At 43.7% G+C, this 19,590-nt stretch overlaps 1 protein-coding gene across 37 annotated transcripts in view; it reads right to left on the bottom strand.

Moving 5' to 3' along the window:
- The window catches only part of LOC100122555 (calcium/calmodulin-dependent protein kinase type II alpha chain), a 64,881-nt gene that overhangs the window by 21,108 nt on the left and 24,183 nt on the right, over positions 1 to 19,590 (bottom strand). For 18 of the 37 annotated variants that reach the window (XM_008206144.4, XM_031924987.2, XM_008206148.4 and 15 more), the window contains exons 2-10: positions 19,099 to 19,193; positions 13,258 to 13,317; positions 8,877 to 8,931; positions 8,658 to 8,796; positions 8,485 to 8,587; positions 8,070 to 8,248; positions 7,871 to 7,993; positions 7,691 to 7,774; positions 6,767 to 6,827 (exon numbers count right to left, since the gene is read on the bottom strand). In XM_008206144.4, coding sequence (XP_008204366.1) covers positions 6,767 to 6,827; positions 7,691 to 7,774; positions 7,871 to 7,993; positions 8,070 to 8,248; positions 8,485 to 8,587; positions 8,658 to 8,796; positions 8,877 to 8,931; positions 13,258 to 13,317; positions 19,099 to 19,193 — 899 coding nt within the window. Of the gene's footprint in view, positions 1 to 1,587; positions 1,594 to 6,766; positions 6,828 to 7,690; positions 7,775 to 7,870; positions 7,994 to 8,069; positions 8,249 to 8,484; positions 8,588 to 8,657; positions 8,797 to 8,876; positions 8,932 to 13,257; positions 13,318 to 19,098; positions 19,194 to 19,590 lie in introns of all 37 variants that reach the window. The other 19 variants (XM_031924989.2, XM_032597357.1, XM_032597353.1 and 16 more) reach the window with 2 other exon arrangements.

Below are 19,590 nucleotides of genomic sequence, written 5' to 3'. Positions count from 1 at the left end.
GCCGTCGCGCAGTTTTTATACTTTATACTTTTTGTCTACATGTGCATGATACACTTTCGTTTGAAACTAGATTTTATACAGGCGACGACGGCGACGCCGATTCAAACACGGATTTTGCTCTTGTCGGAATCGTTTTGTAAAGAGGAACAACTTTTTTTCTCAAGTTTTGTCATATTTTTACTATAAGAGAAGAAAACAAGAAGCGTTTAGAAGAAGGAAGCAGTCGTTTCGCTCGTGTGTACTGTATATAGTGGATTATGATGCACAACGTTTCATTCTGGTTGGAAACGATTGCTTGCTTGTGTGAAAAATGTTTAAACTTTGTCTGTGTATACTGTATTATATTAAAAATATATGAAAAGTAGATAGATATCGAAAAAAATAAAAATTGTATCTTGAATGTCAGTTTCATAAGATATAATATAATATTATATATCTCTGTTAAAGGTATATCTTATAGTTATGAAAAGAAGTATAGAAGATATATACGAGGAATCAGAGAGGAGATAGAATATAGCAATAAAAAATGTATAAAAAAGAGTGTGTGTACCATTATAATAAGAATAATTATAATCGTCTGGATAAGAGTTGTGGAGCACGTGTATGGTAGTGGATGAACTGTGAGATTATTGTTAGTGTGTTATACGTAAACAAGAAAACGAACAACATGCTCGTGGCGGCTGATTATTTATAAATACAGACATAGCGATCAGACATACAGAGAATAATATAGAGAGAATTACTGCAGTGGAATTTCGCATTGGATCCGCGCATGCAACGTGCAGATCTCTATGCTATAGTAGGCACAATTCGCGTTTAATAAATATATAGCCACGTCAGATCGGGTTCTCATCGTGCGCTATGTCAGTTGCAATTATCATCATAATATACACACGCACACGGCGGTTATGTGTCTATATACATATACACGCGCATGACAATACCAGAGTACAGCGGCTGCAATTATATTTGTCATTCATACATCAAGCCGTCACACAATATATCGTATAATATAAAGGAGAAAACAAAAGAGGCCTGCGGACGCCGCACAAACTGTCTAGCTTCGTCTTCGTGTGTCTGTGTAAACTGCGCGAAAAATTACGTCACTCTATATAATATAATGCATCGCGAGCGAGAACGTCGGAGAAAAGTTTCGATCCGCAAGTTTTGGATTTCATTTGCTGCTAAACCTTCTGCTGTAAACTGGCAGTGCTGCTGAAATAATGAAGACACGAGGAAAAAAAGAGGCACTGGAATTCCAACTGCTGCTGCTATATACAAGCGATAAAGAGCAATGCGTTATTATCAAAAATATAATATGCGGCCATATGCGCTCTACCAATTCTGGCGAATCGATTAGATTATTTTGGAAATTTGAACAGAGTATAGAATATGTGCTTTGAAATAGAGATATAGGTGTAGAGAATAAAAATTTCGTTGGCATTTCAGTGACTCTTATATTTCTTTGAAAAATTCACATAAGCGACGTCCAGTTTGTGCGACGGAGCGTTATTATTAGTTATAGAATCGTAAAATATTTGGTACGGTCTCTTTCAAAAAACGGAAAAGGCAAAACACGATTCTTACCACTTTCTTCAGATCACAGCGTGGATCAACGTGAATTCAATTGGCGGTAAAGTTGCAAATTTTGATTGGATTGATACATGAGTAGTAACAGGGTCAACCAAAGAAAACAAACGCAGACATCCTTATTATTATCGTTTTACTGGCATAATTTCCATCAGAATTAGAAATGATAAGTGTGTTCTTTTTTTTAAATATTCTGTTCATTATCATAATCATAAAACGATGTATAGAGAGAGAGAGAGAGAGAGAGAGAATGAAAAAAGTGTGTGTCTGTAATAATTTATCAATTCAACCGAATTATATCTTATCGGTCGATTGTGTGTGATGTGTGGTTTTTTGCGCTTAAATATACGAATGATGTCGTTTGTATGCGGCGGTGAGAATACCCCATTAATTTAAAATGTAATAATAACATACGATGAATGGAACGGAAACAAAATGCTCTTGATTAAAAATTATGTGTGTGTGTGCGTTTAATGCTCTCAGTATAATAGCCTGTGGCGCGGTGAATGGCTTATTCACGTCGACAAATAAATATTTATTGGATTTATTTCCGAAGCCGAAACAATTGTTCTCTTATAAAAGCAATTTAGTCCATCAGTCAGGGGGACGTGTCCTGAATACAAAGCGTCATGTAGTTCGAGAAAGAAAATTCGAGTCTCGTGCGAGGCTTCGATATTCTATTGGTACCTTATTTCGAGAGACAAGAGACAATGGATTAATTTACTTACTAATTGCTCCGCGTCATTTAGCTGTACGTAAATACTGTATATGCATAAAAAATTAAGGTTTATTTACACGATTTGTATACTTCACACTACGTATGTATAATAGATGCTAAAGTCTCTGTATTAATGCAAATATATACACTCAATTAAAGCCTTTGAAAAAATACACGAATAATGCATTCTTTTTTTAATGGTCTATTCTACTTTCTAATCGATACGTATGTATAGTCAACTAGAAAAAGTAAACAAATTGCAAAAAGAAAAAAAATGATAAATCTAGTGTGTGATTCAGGTAGATGTAAATCTGGTTCATTAATCAACAGGTAGCATTATAAATGCAGTTAGTCTATAACAACGATTCTTTTCTGTACACATTTGTCATTCTTACGTGGTTTAACCGCTAAATAATTAATATCTAATTTTATTGTACACATATATCTAGAAATCTACTCAGTGAATGATAACAAAACGAAAAAAAAATCGTCTAGATCGAGAGAAGAAAAAGAGGATTTGGTGGAGGCGGGATACGTTTGTTTATCGATCGAATACATAGGGTGGATAACTGAAAAAGAGGTATATATATATATTTGACACGCAATATCGTGTGTGCGATAAATGAGGGGGAGGGACAGGGAAAGAATCATGCCGAGTGCAGAAGTGCGTTTATATTCATGTTACTAGGTTTTTCTCCCAGTGAAGTGCATTTGCCAGTGCAAAATTGAAATGATTTCGATTTCAATCGTCCAATGCTAATCCACTTCACGGTAACCGCTTGATTGAAGTTATGTTTGCTTTTATTACTCGAGTGATTGTGTGTCAAGTGTCTCGTATATATTTTTTTTCGAACGGTATGATAGTCATTATAGGTATATGGATGTTTTTTCATATGTATATAGAATATAATTATTATTTATATATCCAAAGATTCTAAATATATAGATATAGATATAGAGATTAGCTTAAAAATTAGGCAGTCGTTTCGTACCTCCGGCCCACTTCACATCATATTTGTATGAAGATGGGAATTCAAATTCTTAGAAGAGCGACATTTTTCATCGACTATACATTTTCAGCGTATCATATAGCTTCGGCGCGGGGCGCAAGCTCTTTTTCTTTCTCTTTAACTTTCCAGAACAAGATTTCCCAGTTTCATGGAGAGAAAATGAAATTGAAACTACGGAGTTGAGGCGTGAGACAATAAAATTTGAAAACAAAGGAAAAGTATAAAAGTACACAGTTTGAAGAGTATAAGTAGATATTTTTTGCGACATTTTACATTATAACTATGCTCAATTATATTGTATCATGAAAATTTTCGAATATATTCGCACGATTATATGGTCATGTGACATTCAAATGTGACGAGACGAATGATTCGATCGTTGGTCTATGCGTCGTTAATTCCCTCAGTCTTATGACTCAACTACGACATTAACCAGTTGCGTAATATTAATAACAATCGTTAAAACGCCAATGTCGAAGGAAGCTCGTACAGCGAAAGCACACCATAGTCCTATACGCGCATGTGTACGTACGTAATATGCAAAAAACGCATTTTTTCATTTCCCTCGTCCCATGAATCACGAAACGGCGGCGGCGGCGGCTTTTATTTCAGCGGCACCTGCGCACACATAATTGCGCCGCGAGAGAGAGAGAGAGAGATCGAAGCTTCGCATATGAAAACACATCCGAGGCAAGATAAACCCTCGTGCTTTTATTTCGCGCTCTACGCGAACGTCACACTTCGACTCTCCCTCTCGGTGAAATGCAATTTCCGCGAGCGCAGTGTGTGTGCACACACAAGGGATTGGAAAAATCTAAACCCTCTCGCGCAATCGCAGTCGCGAAAATGTGTATTCTAAGCTATACAAGAGAGTATAAATATTTTCGGTCGGATTGAGAAGGAGGAATTTTTATACTTGTTCGCGCGAGAGCTGCGTAACCGTGCCAGCCTCGAGTTTCACTTTGTTCTAGTTTCTCCTCGAGCTTTATAGTTATTTCAACTTTTATGAGGTTCCATTTAATCGCGGCTCTGCCGTGATATCTCGACGCGTGTGTATGTGTGAGAAGGAGCTTGTATCGCGCGCGCGCGCGCGTGTGTGTGTGTTATATACCGACGCACACTTTATATAGTTTTAGCAAACAGGTGTCTGTGTTCGCATGTATATTTAGAGCTTTATATTATTACATTTATATTTTAGTGTGAGTGTATAAATATACATAACTATGTGTGTCCGTACGTGCAGGAAGGATATCGTGGCTGAGATTAACAATCTCTGCTCTCATGGTTATTTTAGACTAATTAAAACTTTGCTGCAATCAGGATAAAAGACGTTCATGTCAGCCTCGTTTATCCCTTCGGGTGCACGTGAGTGAGAGATAGATAGATGTGGTTGTAATTATAGAGAGATGCCATGATGCACAAATACTCTGCTAAGGAAGGATCATTCCCCTGGAGACACATTTCACGTGCCGCTCGATCGTTCAGCCGAGAGTCTATTATTCGCGGAGGCGAAACGCAATTAGTTTGATTATATCGGACAACGCGATGTAGCAGAGCTGTATGTACAGAAGGGCACCCTAATTTGTGTTTGTGTGTGTGTGTGTGTGTGTGTGTAGATGCATGTATGCATGGATTGTTCGTTATTTAGCAGGCAATTCGCAGCAGATTCTTTTAAAGCTTTCCATTCGCTCTCGACGCGATAAATATATAACTGCAATCTGTAGCCGAGCAAGAGAGAAGTTTATCGAGTCGGTTAAAACACACGCTGTATGCAGATAGGCCTGATGCGAAAATTTGGAAAAAGTCAGCAGCTTATATGTACTATCTGCTGCGCCTAAAGCTTTATACGATTATACACAGCCCGCATTGTCTCGCTCGTTTTCGTTGTCTGTTTTTCGCTTCTCCCCTTTCCAATCTGATGCGCACACAGAGCGAGCGGTTATAAAAAAATATCTGCAAAATTGCGATTGATTTTATTCGTATATATAGCAAAGAATATGTATATAGTATATGCAGGGTGTTAGGTTCATATTAAATGTATGTAATTGAACGTGACTGCCGAGCAACAGAGTATATTATATAGGCGCATATACAGTAGAGTAGTAGTCATCAGCAATATCAAACACATATCATTCACGTTATACATGTATGTATATAATGTTGTCGGTTAGCCACAAGTGGACCGAAACAGCTGCATCGCATTATAACGCGCTATTCGCTCTCTCGAGCGAGCGGCCTCGCTTTCCAGATCGTATTCTTCGAGCACTCATGCTGTATCATATATACCTATATGTACGTGTGCTATAACATATGTATACAAGAATAGAAAACTCAATATCTCACCGCGCCGACGACGCTTTACGATTATTAAGAGGCTGTTATATTCGCCCTGCTCACGTTATACATTACGCGTCGAAGAGTGAAATGCTGCTCGCGTATCCCCTCGCGCTCGTCAATTTCTCAGCGCGTCTATATAAAACTTCTAATTCCGGAGATCGACCGGCGCTGCAACGGCGTCTCGCTGATGATCGATGACGATTGTGTGTATAATGTGAAAGCGAGCGATATGTAAGTATTAGAGCACAAAAACTGCTTGAGTCCACTTTGGCGATTATATGAGTCACTCAGAGCGCCCGTCAGCCAGAAATCAATGCGAGAGACGAGCTTTTGGATTTTTGCTATTATATACACATGCTGCGAGCTTTTCTGGACGACGCGCCGTCGAGGTTAAATGGTGTTGATGATCTATGTGTGAGAGATATATGAGGTGGTGCGATTCAAGTGCATTGACAGTGTATATTAGATATACAATATAGAGTAGTTTCATGTATATAACGGCGGGGTATATAATATGTATAATATTTATATATAATATATGAACATATTTATAATATAAAATGCGCATGTCATTCGCGTGCTGAGCGAGCGAGGACGATTTCTGTATATATTTATATAAAAAAATAACGTTCTCTCATTATCTTCCAAATGAAAATGTAATGGAGACATATTATGTACAGACGTTTGCTCTCGTGCTGCGCGCAGACACTTCTCTACACATGTTTGACAGTTAAAAAAAAAAGAAAAAAAAAGAAACAAGATCTAAAGCCTCTTTGTGAACGTGCCTCCGCAGCCGCGTCGTGCCCCTATGTCAGAGTGAGTCTTATTAGAGTGAGAAATTAGCGGTGTACACAGAGAAGCCGACGACGACTGCGGAGGTTTGCTACTGATGGTGGTGATATGCGCATGGAGACAACAGTTTGTTCAGTGGCAGGGGGTTCGGGTATATGATTCAAAGAAAAAAGAGAAGATGAGTAGAAATGTTATATAGGGGGAAGAGAGAGAGAGAGAGAGAGAGAGAGAGAGAGAGAAGAGGAATGGATCGAGAGAGCATATAGCTTATCGAGAGACAGAAGTCCATGAAGTGTTGAAGAGGGCCGGAGGTACTTACCGGGTGCCTCATACTTACTGGAAAAGTTCCTTGTCGCCAGCATCGTGGTCAAAATGGCGCCCTGTCAACAGACAATGCCCAGACATCCGTTAATTAGTATACGACACATCACACTACATACACTACAGCTATCGTCTAACTAAAGGTCAAGGTACACCTGAGGAAGGGTCTTGTCCTCGTGACGGCATATAATGAACTTGTTCTTGATAGCCTTCATCGTTTTCACAGAAAAATTACGTATCCGAATAACTTATAAACACACGCGACGCACCGATCGACGCGAATTGGCGAATCAAAGCGGCGGCGACGACGACTTGTCCACTTGTCCTTCCTTGATACGACTGATCAAGAGTCATGTCCGCGTGCGTACGCGGTGGCACATTGTCATTAACTCGCGCGCGGCAGCGGCAACAGCGCCAGGGCCGTAATATACCGGACAAACTGGTAGCGCGTGCGAACGCACATAGTCGTTCGATTTTTTTTCGATGCGTAATCGCGCTTCCAACGCGACGACGCGTCGGCGTTATAAACTTTGCATGCAACATACCGAACGAGCTTTTACGTAAGGATTCGAGAAGCTCCCGAGAGGTATGCGCGTGTGTGTACACACATATAGAAGCTTGTGGCGAGGCGTACATCGCGACGGTTATGGTTTCTCTCAAGGCGGTGTACGCGGTTATCGAGTTATCGACGCGTACACACACGTGCGCCAGCTCGGCTCTGATTAGCAGCGCTGCGGTAATTTCATCCGATTCGATTTTCCTCTCGTCCGAGGCTTAATTTTACGCGCAGCTCGGAGAGGAGGTAAGGATATAAGGAGTATACGTGACATAAGCGTCGTCGGTGGAACTATTAAAAGTTATATAAGTTATAACGCGGAGCGTAGTTGGAATATTCGATTAGGCGATGAGTAAAAGGACTCACCTTTAATTTGCGCCTGGCATTGAACTTCTTCAAGCAGTCGACAGTCTCTTGTCTGTGGACTATGCTGGCAACGCGCTCACGTTGCTGCGGAAGAAAGAGAAGAAAATACAGACGGTTAATAACGACGAGGCGTCAACGTTGTCCATGTATACGTATAGAGGCGTATAACGTGACACTCACGCAGATCCATGGGTGCTTGAGGGCCTCGCTGGCGGTGATCCTTTTGCTGGGGTTCACCGTCAGCATCTGATTGATGAGGTTTTTCGCCTCCGGTGTGACGGTGTCCCATTCTGGTGTTGGGTACTGCGTACAAGAGGAAGAAAAAGATTAGGATCGTCGTAAATAGCGGCAGGAAAAAAAGCGATTCATTCTGACTCACGTCGTAGGATCCGGATTTGATCTGTGCATATAACCGGTGCTGGTCCTCGTCCCAGAACGGAGGGTAGCCGACCAGCAGAATGTAGAGGATGACTCCGCAGGCCCAGATGTCCACGGGTTTGCCGTAGGGCTCCTTCTTCAGCACCTCGGGGCTCAGGTAGCCCGGCGTTCCCGCGAAACCTGTACCAGTTAAAATTCGAAAACATCGTTCTTCCTTCGTCCCGAGCCGGTAGCACGAATTACGAGACCCGCAATTGGGATAATTGCCGAAACGGTCGATAATACACTCGAAAAATTGCAGTACCTCTATATCCGCGTATCTCGTGCTACGGGCTCGTTATGCAGTCCGAGAATAGCTCTCTCTCTCTCGTATTGTATATGAATTGGAGGTTTTAGGGAATGTGAGCTCGACTTACCGTACCATGCCTGCGTGTCACCCTGTACCTCTATCGCTAATCCGAAATCCGCTAATTTCACAGCCGCTCCTTTCGCCTTGCTCGCCAAGAGCAGGTTCTCGGGCTGCGGAATCGGGGAGTGATAAATATACATGTATATTAATTACAGTATACGTCTATTGCCTAGTGGATACCTTGAGATCTCTGTGCACGACTCCGTTGTGATGGCAGTGATGGACGCTTTCGAGGATCTGTTGGATACAGTGCGAGGCGTCCGCTTCGCTGTAGAACTCCCGCGCGACTATGTCCTCGAAGAGCTCGCCGCCGGTTACTCTGAAAGGGGCAACGTCGTTATACGTATACTCGCTTTATTTTTGCATAAACTCGTTAGAGCTCGCCTGTAATGTACTCACAAGTCGAATACGAGGTAGTGGAAGTTTTCCTCCTGTATACTGTCGTGTAATCTTACTGCAAGAAGAAAAAAGCCGAGATTACGATTACGCGGATATTACATACGTACATATTTATGTATATATATATGCTCGTTCCTTCCAGGTATGCTCTCGGCCAACGCGAAAAGCCTCGGCTAAAAATACAGCCCAACGAGAAGAAATCGACGCGACCCTTCTCTCTCACTCGACGTCGTGTGTGTATAGGTACATGATAATTATAAAGGGGAGAAAAAAAGTGGCCTTTATTTTTTTGCGCCTTTTTCCCCATCCCAGATACACACACACACACACATATACATGTATATAGGGGGCGAGAGTCGAGATAGCTTCGCCTCCTGTGATCGAGTAGGCGGAAGAGACCGCGTTCGCGCGTAATTTCCAGCGGCTTTGCAAGCTCGTGAGCGTGTATAATTCGAGCCTTATATAATCACCGCTATAGGCCAGCTCTGATATATATACATATATACACTCGAGAGTTCGTCTAGTGCAGTACACACACACACACACACACACACACGCGTACGGGTGTGTTTGCCTTGCGATTTGCGTCTCGATTTCGCCCCCCGCCGAGAGATTAATCTCTACGCACATATGCCCGATAACGATGCTGACTTTATAAAGCTGCGAGTCGCTGTTTATTATAGCGAGAAGAAGGTAAGAAGCGAGGAAAGTTTGCGCGACGCGTTGAAGGGACTTAACGAAGGATATCTACTGCAGGATTATACAGTTGCTCGTTAGCTGCGCACTCGTCGTCTTTGGGAGGAGGATCGAAAATTGGGAAGTCGATAAGCTCGTCAAACGACGGGGACGAGGGCGCGAAGCTATACTGTGCTAGATTATCGTTAAAGTTGCCCTCAAGCTGCAGCGAGCTGGAGCTTCTTCTGTTTTCTTAGCCTATAGTGTGTATTAAATACCTACGGCTGTGCCGTACTGCGGAGCCGACGAAACCTTTCTGCTATTATATGGCTGTGAGACGGAATGATGAAATTAACGCAGCAGGATCACGAGAAGAGAATTATGAATTTACGAGGTTAAGTGTCTACAACCACGAGAGATATGGAGGAAAGCTTTTAGTGTATTTACTTAATTTTTTATCCGCACATCATACCTTCATAAATATACCCGGCCCGGTATACGTACAGCATACTATATAGGCGCTATTTTACCATTCAGCGCGCATAGCACAGTCCCGCGTCAGAGTCTCTCCCTCTATGCATCAGGTCTGGAATTCAAATTCCGACAAGAAGTCTCTCTCTCTCTCTCTCTCCCTCTCTCTTTTTGCAGCAAAGGCGCACCTATTCCCGTCCATCCCTTTAAACTCATCGATATGTGCAATTTTCCGGACGTCAGCCGGCGAGATATCGACTGTCTATCCCACTCCCGCTCGCTCGCGCGTTACTTTAAAATTCATCTCCTCGCTTTAGCGCTGCTGCTGCTGCTGCTGCTGCTGCGACTGACGCGCATCGATCTCGTCGATTACGTAAAACGGAGGAAAACAAATTTGCGCGACCCCAACACAGCTGCTCCGTATATACACTATATGTATACGCTGTACCACCGCAACAGGTCTATATAATACGTATAGCGCGAGACGCTGCTGCTGTTGCTGCTGCTGCTGCTGCGATAATGCGGCGGGCGAATCAAAGTGTTTCTCTCTCTGTGTGCGCGCGCGCGCGTGTGTGTGTGTGTACCGCGCTTTTGGATCGAACACACGACGCGAAGCTCTGGCAGAGGAGGAAAACAAATCGAGGGAAGCCCCTATGGCTCTAGCTACTGCAGTGTATTGATCTATATAGATATACACTGCACACACGCGCGTTGCTTTTGTCTCGGGGAAAAACGCTTCCGCGATGGATTCAACCAAGATGACGACGATGTTTTTCCTTTTTTCCACGAGACGCCTGCAGAGAGAGGCTTTGTGTTTTCTTGGCTTCCGTTGCCCGCTACCCTGTATACCTATACTCTTTCTTATATACACGTCTGAGACGTGTACACTGTGAATTCGAGGGAAGAAAGAACACTCGGAGCCAAGAGCGCACGTCCGATATCATCCGCGCGAGGAGGGTGAAATTATCGGAAAACTTTATAATGACGCGAGCTCTCGGGAGAATTCAAAATCGAGAGAGAGAGAGAGAGAGAGAGAGAGAGAGAATTCATTAAAAGTACAAGCTCGTTGTTTCGCGCGCTCCGATGCAGCTGGCGGAGGTCCAAGGCGCGCGTTCCAAGCCGTCTCTCTCTCTCAGCACCTCTCTCTCCCCGGTATTCAGTCGCGTGTCGAGTCAAGGACAAGTTTTCACCAGTACAGCTGCTCTTTTCCTTTGGTTTTCTCTCTCTCTCTCTCTCTGCCTGTCTACAGGGGGGTATCGATCGGTCGACAGCCTAGACGATCGACGAAAAATTTCCATTATTCGCAAAAGTGGAGCGACCGTTTGCACATCCCCCGCACACTACTCTCTCGGACTTAGCCGGAAAAACAACGACTCGAGCACAATTCCTTTCTTCGACCGCGATATTTACACGAGGCCGTGTGTGTGTATGTAGTCCCTGCAGCTTATTCTCCTCTCTGGCAACTATTTACGTAGCAAACACAAAAACGCGTCGCCACGGGTCGGTATAAACAAGCATTTACCGCGTTAAAAAGCCCTATAAAGTATTTATCTCGCATTATTCGCTTCGCGGCCGTGAGTAACGGCGGACAAAAAAGGAAGGAGGGAAAATTCCCCGCAATGCGCACACAGGTACGAATGTTATTAAAACTCGTGAGTTACGGCTTCTCTCTAGACCGCTCGAGCTTTCTTGATTTATCGGCCTCGTATATGTACGAACGACGACGCGTTATTTCCTCGGCTTTCACTCGCGGATATATATATATATATATACACACACATATGTGTGTGATACGACACAAGCTTGTGTGGGAGTGTGGACCCTCGTTTCCGGCAGAGGTGTAATGAGCCGTGTGACTTTCCGAAGAATCTCCACTCGTGATTTTCTCTTCCTTTTACGCACCCTCTGCTCGCGCGCGCGCGCGCGCGTGGACAACGCGATAACAATAAAGTCGCAGTGAGGCTCTGTGTGTGGGTGATGCGACTCGATTAGAGCTACGGGGCTGAGAATCGAAGACACGCTCGGTTATATCGCGCGTGAAACGGAAGAGAGAAAGTGGATGTATCCCTCCGGTGTATAGCTGCCGCGACAATGATAAGATGTGGATTTTTCTTACTTCGACCTCCATAAATCTTGACGTCTTTTATACCTTTATGTGAAACTCTGTATTATAAGAGCGAGATACTTCTTCTTCTTCTCTTTCTCGACGATCACAAAGTGCTGGATCGTTATGCGATGGAAAGAGATTTCGCTTTCAAAAGCGCGACGCGGCTGTCTCGTAATTGAACTGCGGTTCGCTTCTTCTCTCATTTACATTCAGCTCCGATCGGACGGAATCAATAAGAACCAATCTGTATTTTTGAGACGAGAGCTTCTGGCGACTACCCACACACAGTCTGATGGGGGAAATGAAAGATGTTTGACGCTGATTATTTTACTTGGTCGTTCGGTTCACGGAGGGACCGCTCTGTGTGGGTGTCTTGAATTTAAATACTCTCCTTTTACCCCAAGCATTAACCTAATTATTCGAGGAAATCGTTGGAGACTCTGAGCTGCAGATGGGAGAAATTCACGTCGATGAGCAGAGGAGAGATTCGCAGCTGCTGTGACGCGGTCGTCTGCCTGATTTATATCTCTTTTTTTATGAATAAAAACGATTTTTTTTTAATCAATAAAGTTATTCCGATAATAAATTGCTCTGCTGATGGAAAGCGTTAAAAAACGCGTGACGCAGGTCGTACGAAACGCGACCACTAATTTCCGTCAATATATAACCCATCAGCAGACAACGTATATCGCTCGTATAACGCGCGCCACTCTGTGTCCCATCATCGACGAAAAAAAAAAAAAAAAAAAACAGAACAGAACAGCCCAATAACAGTCGCCACTACAACACAACAGCAGCTGACCCGAGAGAGATAGTATCAATAACGGCCGTATTAACGTCGACTCTCGCTACGAGCTTTCTATTAGTCCCCAGTCATTTGTAATTTTCCATATTGCTCCCGCGCGGATCGTGTCGTGCGGGTTCTTTCATTAGGCATTATTACACGGTCGCGCGGCGCAATTTCACTTTATATATCCCCGTGATTACGCGCAGCGGAGACGCGACGAATTCGAATGCCGAAGTTTGCGCGTTAAATTCGATCGCGTGGAAGGAAAAAGTATATACGTTATTACACGTCTATATTTATAGGGGATGAGGTAAAAAGTTGGAGGATATGTATAAGCTTACCGATATTTGGATGCTGAAGTTTCCTACATATCCGCGCCTCTCGCTCGAGCTTCTGAAAGTCTGAAATGAGAAGAAGAATTCATTAGTTTTAAGATTTGGATTTACATAAATTTAGATTGTGTGTGTGTGTGTGCGTGTGTGTGATTCTTCAGCTAGAATTAAATGAGCTTCTATAATACGAGGGAAGAGAATGTAAAATTGAATTCGATCGCTTTGCATACAAATAAAATCATATATCCCTCAGCGCAATAACGATCCAATTCCATTTAAAAAATCCCTCTATATGGTACATACGAAAGAGAAAGCTGCGCCAATGAGTTATCTAAAAGAGCTTCCGAAGATTGAATCGGCTTAATACCCGCACAAATCCTCCTCTTCTTTCACACGAAAACTGTTTTACCTGAATGAAATATAGAAAAAGGCTAGCCCTTTTTTTGGCACGTATAGATTCCATAATTTGTATGTATTACTTCTTGCTGCCCTCTCCCCACCATAGCATTCGAGAAAGACTATATTTACAACATAATCATTACGTATTTTTGAAAAAACTTGACAAATTACCATCGCAAAGTTTTCTTCGGAAGTAAGCAAAAAAACACATGGAAAAACAGCTCTTTCAGCAGTATACAGCGAGGGCGGCGCGTTAATTTAAACCGGAAAAGCTAATCGTCGGCGTGAAAATCGCGTGCTCGCGTGCGCCGGACTAATAATTACGCCGCCGCGCGGCGCGACCGGAGGCTTTTTTAGCCGTGACGAGGTACAAAGTTGGAGAAAGAGCCGCTCGCGAATATTAAATCGAATCGTGTAAATGAATGCCGCGGCCATATAAATGAGATTTGCTATAGTGTATGCGACAGCTTTTCTCGAGATTACGGTCTTGTCAAATTCGACAACCGACGCATTAAGACTAATATTTACGCTCTCTACTGGTCGGCTAAGCGATCGAATTAGACTCGTGGTTATATGTATACAGTGTGCTATTCGTATGCGATTTTACTTTCGCTTCTCCGCGGCGTGGCGGCTTTTAATCGGAAAGTGTGTGTTTTACGTAATCGTTGCAGACGCTGTGATTATTATAAGTGATGCTAATGGACTCGCGACAAATAGAAAAGTCGCGATTTCGCATAATTGGACGCTTCGTCGCGTTCCAGCGGCGTTTTAATGAAATTACTTTATGTAACATACGTGCGAGAGAGAGAGAGAGAGAGAGAGAGAGAGAGAGAGAGAGAGAGAGAGAGAGAGATAAACGTTCATCATTATCGAGGAGCAGGAAAAGACGTTACGCGACAGAGCCGCAAAAAGTGGAGAGGAAAGGTAGTTTTAGCTCCGACATAATGCATTATTCTGAAAACTGCATTAACTGAAAACTACTGCGCAGCTATAATAACTATCCTACGATAATACGACTAAAATTCCACGACCGCGCAATCGATCGATCGCACAAAATTCAGCCCCAAAAAAAGGCCGAGTAGCAGCGACCTCCAGCTCATTCCCTCTCTTTCATCAACGGTCACGGCATATGTAAATCGCATACGCGATATCTATACGGCCGCCGCATGCCGTGCGCGAGTAATAAATGCCGCCGCAGTATAGCCCGAGCAGTTACTGTATCTCTATATGTATACATATACACATATATCTGAGATACGCGACGACGAGGAAATTTACAGTCCGGCCGGCTCTTTCTTTCGCTCGCTGTACGTGTACGCTATAACTTTTTATCCACCCAGTGGATTAGAGTTTTACATGTTTTTATCGGCTGGAAATGCCGTGACGAATGGATGTTGCCGGGCGAGCCGATAAGAGCTTAGAATTTCTCGCTTTATTAATCATTCGTCGCGCCGCGGCGGCGACGGAAGGGCCGAGAGTCTTATCGCGATCACTCTCTTTATTAAAATTCGCGGCCTTATTCGCGGTGCATATATATATATATATATATATATATATCTCAACGCAATGATTTTAAATCACTCGGCGAGTACATGTAGAGAGTTAAGGACACGTGTCCGCGAGGGACTATACTGCAGTAGTAGCTACATTTGTTTTTACCAGCGGTCAGCTGTTTCGGTGCACCACACTGGAGAGAGGCAGAGTGGGAGGGAGATGGGAAAAGCTTCGCGGTTGGTCGAGCTGGTCAGCGAAGCGGCCGCGTACCGAATGCACACACTATATATATATATATATATATATATATATATATATATATATATATATATATATATATATATAGACACACACACACACACACACACACACATGTCTATACACGCGTAGGCCCCCTGCGGCGGTTGCGATACGCTGATTGTTATTACCTGCGATGAAGCTATACAATACGCGATAAATGTCGCGTGTGTATAGGTATATGCGTGTACACGCAGATAGACACCTGTGCCCGATAATTGTTCCTGCTGCACTTGGATGCGCGAAAATCAGTCGACAATTTATCGATTGTCCCTATATGCAAAAGCTTCGGTGGAAATGACGATTACTGCGATTGCTCCATCTGACTTTTCATATTTTCGCATTGCTGACGAGCCCTCCTTGTCTAAGGCTAAACTCGTTATTTAGAATAAACGCGAGGATTTGGAAAAAAGACTCTGAGCAACAAAGTTACCAAGAATCGTACACATTGTCACTTTAATGTTTGATCGAGTTACGTCATAATCGAATCAGGAAAGTAAATATATTAATTAACTTATTATAAAAGAAAAGTTTCGAAAGCAAAGTTTTCAACGCGTATATATAGGTCTATACAATACCTATACACGAACTCGAAGCTGTAACGATTATTATAACCAAAGCAATCAACCGGACGTAAAGACGAAGAAAAAGAAGAAAGAATACACAGGGCTCTCGAAAAATAATTACAAAAAGAAAACACAAGCGTAGTTTTTTGTTCAAGAAGCCCTTTCCTGCGAGCTCTATTAAAAGAAACCTTGCCCCGCGGAGAGAGAGCTTCCCTCTTTGCTTTCACTGCAGAGAGAGAGAGAGAGAGAGAGAGAGAGAGAGAGAGAGAGGGAGAACAAAAATTTTGAGAATTCACGAAGCGCTGCGCATTGTTCCTCCGCAATATACACACGCTATGAAAATATTTTCCTCGGATTCCTCATCCAACTCTCTCCTTCTTTCTTGCTTCTCGGTAAATCGCTCACGTGCGCGCGCATAAACGCAAATAAAAATAACACACGACGCGGGAGAGGATGGTATGCCTCGAATTAATTTCGCCCCGTAGCTCTTCCTCTCGTCTACTGCACGCACGCGAGTCCTAGATATTCGCGGCCATGAATCTCGCGTCACGCAGGTGCAGCCCTATATATTAATCGCGGTGATGTGCACCTGGGCTCGCGCGAATGTGGATAGTCAATATTTGCGCGGATTAATTAAAAAGAGAACAGGCCGCGCGACGAGGGCGAGTTTTTAATCCCGCAAGTTTCAGCGAAAGTTCATTGTGCACAGAGAGTCGAATGGGCTCTCTATCCGTTGGTTTAGCCGAAGGGAGTAGTAGTATAAGGTTAGGTTCGATCGATATCTTTCTCGCGCGCGCGCGCGCGCGCGCGACGACGACGACGACGTTTCCGATGACGCAACGATCGGCTTGCGGTCAGTGCCGCAAATTAGAAATTCTAATTTCCGTTTTCTCTCGGCATCCGCGCATGAGCTATTCCAGCCGAAGGACAAGATATAGGCTAATTATCACTTCGCGCGCAAGCTATATAGCTCTTTTTTCTCTCGAGCCGGGGGATTAAATATTGATCTGCTTCTCCTTTTGCCTGATTACTCTCTTATATGTACTGGAAGCCGCGTTTGTTCTCACTCCCGGCGCTAATGGGGATTAAGGGGAGTGTTAAGAGCTCGGGGATTAATTCTCATTCGAATAGAGTCATCCTCGACGGGAAAAATGCTGCAGCAACGTGCAGCAACGTACCGCAACATCAGAGCTCCTCGACGGCAACGTACGTCAACCTCCGAATAAAAGCAGCAGTGCACACCTGCAGCGAGAGCCGTGTCGAATATTCTCGCTCGAGCGCTAGGTCAAGAGGTTACTGGAGCAAGGTCCGAAAGAAGAGGGGGGCGGAACTCTATTGGCTCTCTCGGCTCTGACGCCAGCCGCGAGCTTTCCCTTATTAATTTCCGGCTGCACTTTACTCTCTCTCGCTCTCTCTCTCTCTCTCTCTCTCTCTCTATCTATCTCCTCCTTTGACGCCTATGTGGTGTGTAGGAGGAGAGAGAACAAGTCGGATGGTATATGCACAGGGGGTAGATCAATACTCGAAACGAAACGAGCTGCACGGAGTGGGACTTTTAAGGGGTGCAGAAGCCGATGAATTTTTGCCTTCGCTTTTGACACGGAAGAAGGAGATAGAGAGAGAGAGAGAGAGAGAGCCTGTCAGGGCAGATTGTCAGGGCAGCGCATTTGTCGGGAGGGACAAGGTTTCGCGTGTAGCGGATGCAGCGCGGCGGCGAACTTTTGAAATTGCGAGGATTATGGGAGTAGAGGAGCCCCTTTGTAAAAGGGAATATTTGAGCTCTGCATTACGCCGGTATATTGCGCGAGTAAAATACCGACAGAGGCGAGCTTTCGCGGGGAAACAAAATTTCGAAAATTACTCTCTCCCTCTTTGATCGAAAAAGTTAGGTGGATAGTATACAGTCTCTCGCGAAGCTGTAAACTATACTCTCTCCGATCATACGCAGGAGACGATCAGCTGGCGTATAGTGGAGGAAACCTCTTAGTCGCTGATTCGATTGATCGTAACACGATGCCGTTTATCGGATGAGAGAGAGAGAGAGAGAGAAAGAGATAGAGCAGTATTTTAATTGATTCGATTAACCAGGTATATACCTCCTTCTTTCTTCTCCCGCTAAGGCATCGCATCTTCGATCGGAGAAAAATTCGCGAGTCCCGACACATATCGTCATACGTCTATTCTTACTCGTCCGCGGATCAGAATTAGGAACAGAAAGAAGGCAAAAGACGATCGTCGGCCATCAACAGTTGGTCGCGATGAAATCAGCAGTTTGCCTCCAATCGAGCGCGTTACTATATACCGTTATATATACGCTATTTTTTCCGTAGATGTGTATAGCTATAGGCATGAGAGTTAAATCATCGCGTCAAAGAGCGATTCTTTATCGTTGCGCGCGCGGGGGAAATTGCGCTTCATCCGCGCGATCGAATTCAGAGAGAGATGCTCGCTTGCGGATATATATATATATATATATATAGAGAGAGAGAGAGAGAGAGAGAGAGAGAGAGAGAGAGAGATCTTGGCAGATTGTCAACGACGTCGTTTTTAGAGAGCTGTACATCGCGCTAGTGGGAGCTTTTGCGCCACGTTGTTTAATTCCGGACCAGCAGCTCTCGCGGGCTTTGATGAGCTTCGACGATTCCTCGCGATTGAGTTCGCTTAGCGGGGGCGGATGCGTTTTCGATATGTTTTTTTTTTTTTTCAAATATATCGGTTTTTTCTCTTGTTTCGCATACACGTGCGGATTTTTCTTCAAAAGAAGCAATTTCGCTATCGCGGCCAGAGCACGCGTTATCGGCGTAATTTATTTCCGCGCGCATTGAAAAGCACACACTCGCGAGTCATTTACATAACGGTGTATGTTGAATGGGAAGAAAAAATATGGTCGATCGTCGTTTTTCTCTCTGCTGTGCTCGCGATTATCTGGATCACGTGTATAACGTTATCGTCAAAGCTTTTCTTTCGAGACGAACCACACAGGTACATCCTCGAACTGAATAGACCCTTCGATCCCGATAAGACCTTATACAAGGCGCGGATGTGTTTGCATAAGATTGTGTGTAATGTGATGTAGAGCATACAAGACACTTACCTCTGGAGGAGAGTTTTTTGGTATTGATGATTTTCGCGGCGAACTCGAGGTTCGTGCTTTTCTGCACGCATCGCCGGACCACCGAGAAGGCACCCCTGCAACAGAGAAAACACATACGTTATAATACTCGCTGATGTATTTCGAACCCGCATATGCGCAGCTTGCAAATTCTGCGAACTAGTTATCGCATATACGCGGAGAAGCTCCGGAGAACTTTCATAATTAGAGCGAGTGTCCGCTTGTGCGCATGTATATATATATATATATATATAGCGAAGGTCGACTCGCTGATTATGTTTTCGAAATTCGAAGCGTATGTAGTCGCATCGATCGAAAAATCCGCGCAACAAGTCGGCTCATGATCGTTATAAATACACGCTATACGCAAAGAAGACTCTGCGCATCGGTCTCTCCTTTCTCGGTGAGCTACTGCAACATTCGTAGCTCGTTAGACTCGGCTTTCTAATTATCCCAGCGCAGTAGCGACAAACA

This window comes from Nasonia vitripennis, chromosome 2, assembly GCF_009193385.2.
Source record: "Nasonia vitripennis strain AsymCx chromosome 2, Nvit_psr_1.1, whole genome shotgun sequence".
Lineage (NCBI taxonomy): Eukaryota > Metazoa > Arthropoda > Insecta > Hymenoptera > Pteromalidae > Nasonia > Nasonia vitripennis.
Note: the sequence above shows the minus strand (reverse complement) of the source record. Positions and strands in the feature narration are given on the sequence as shown.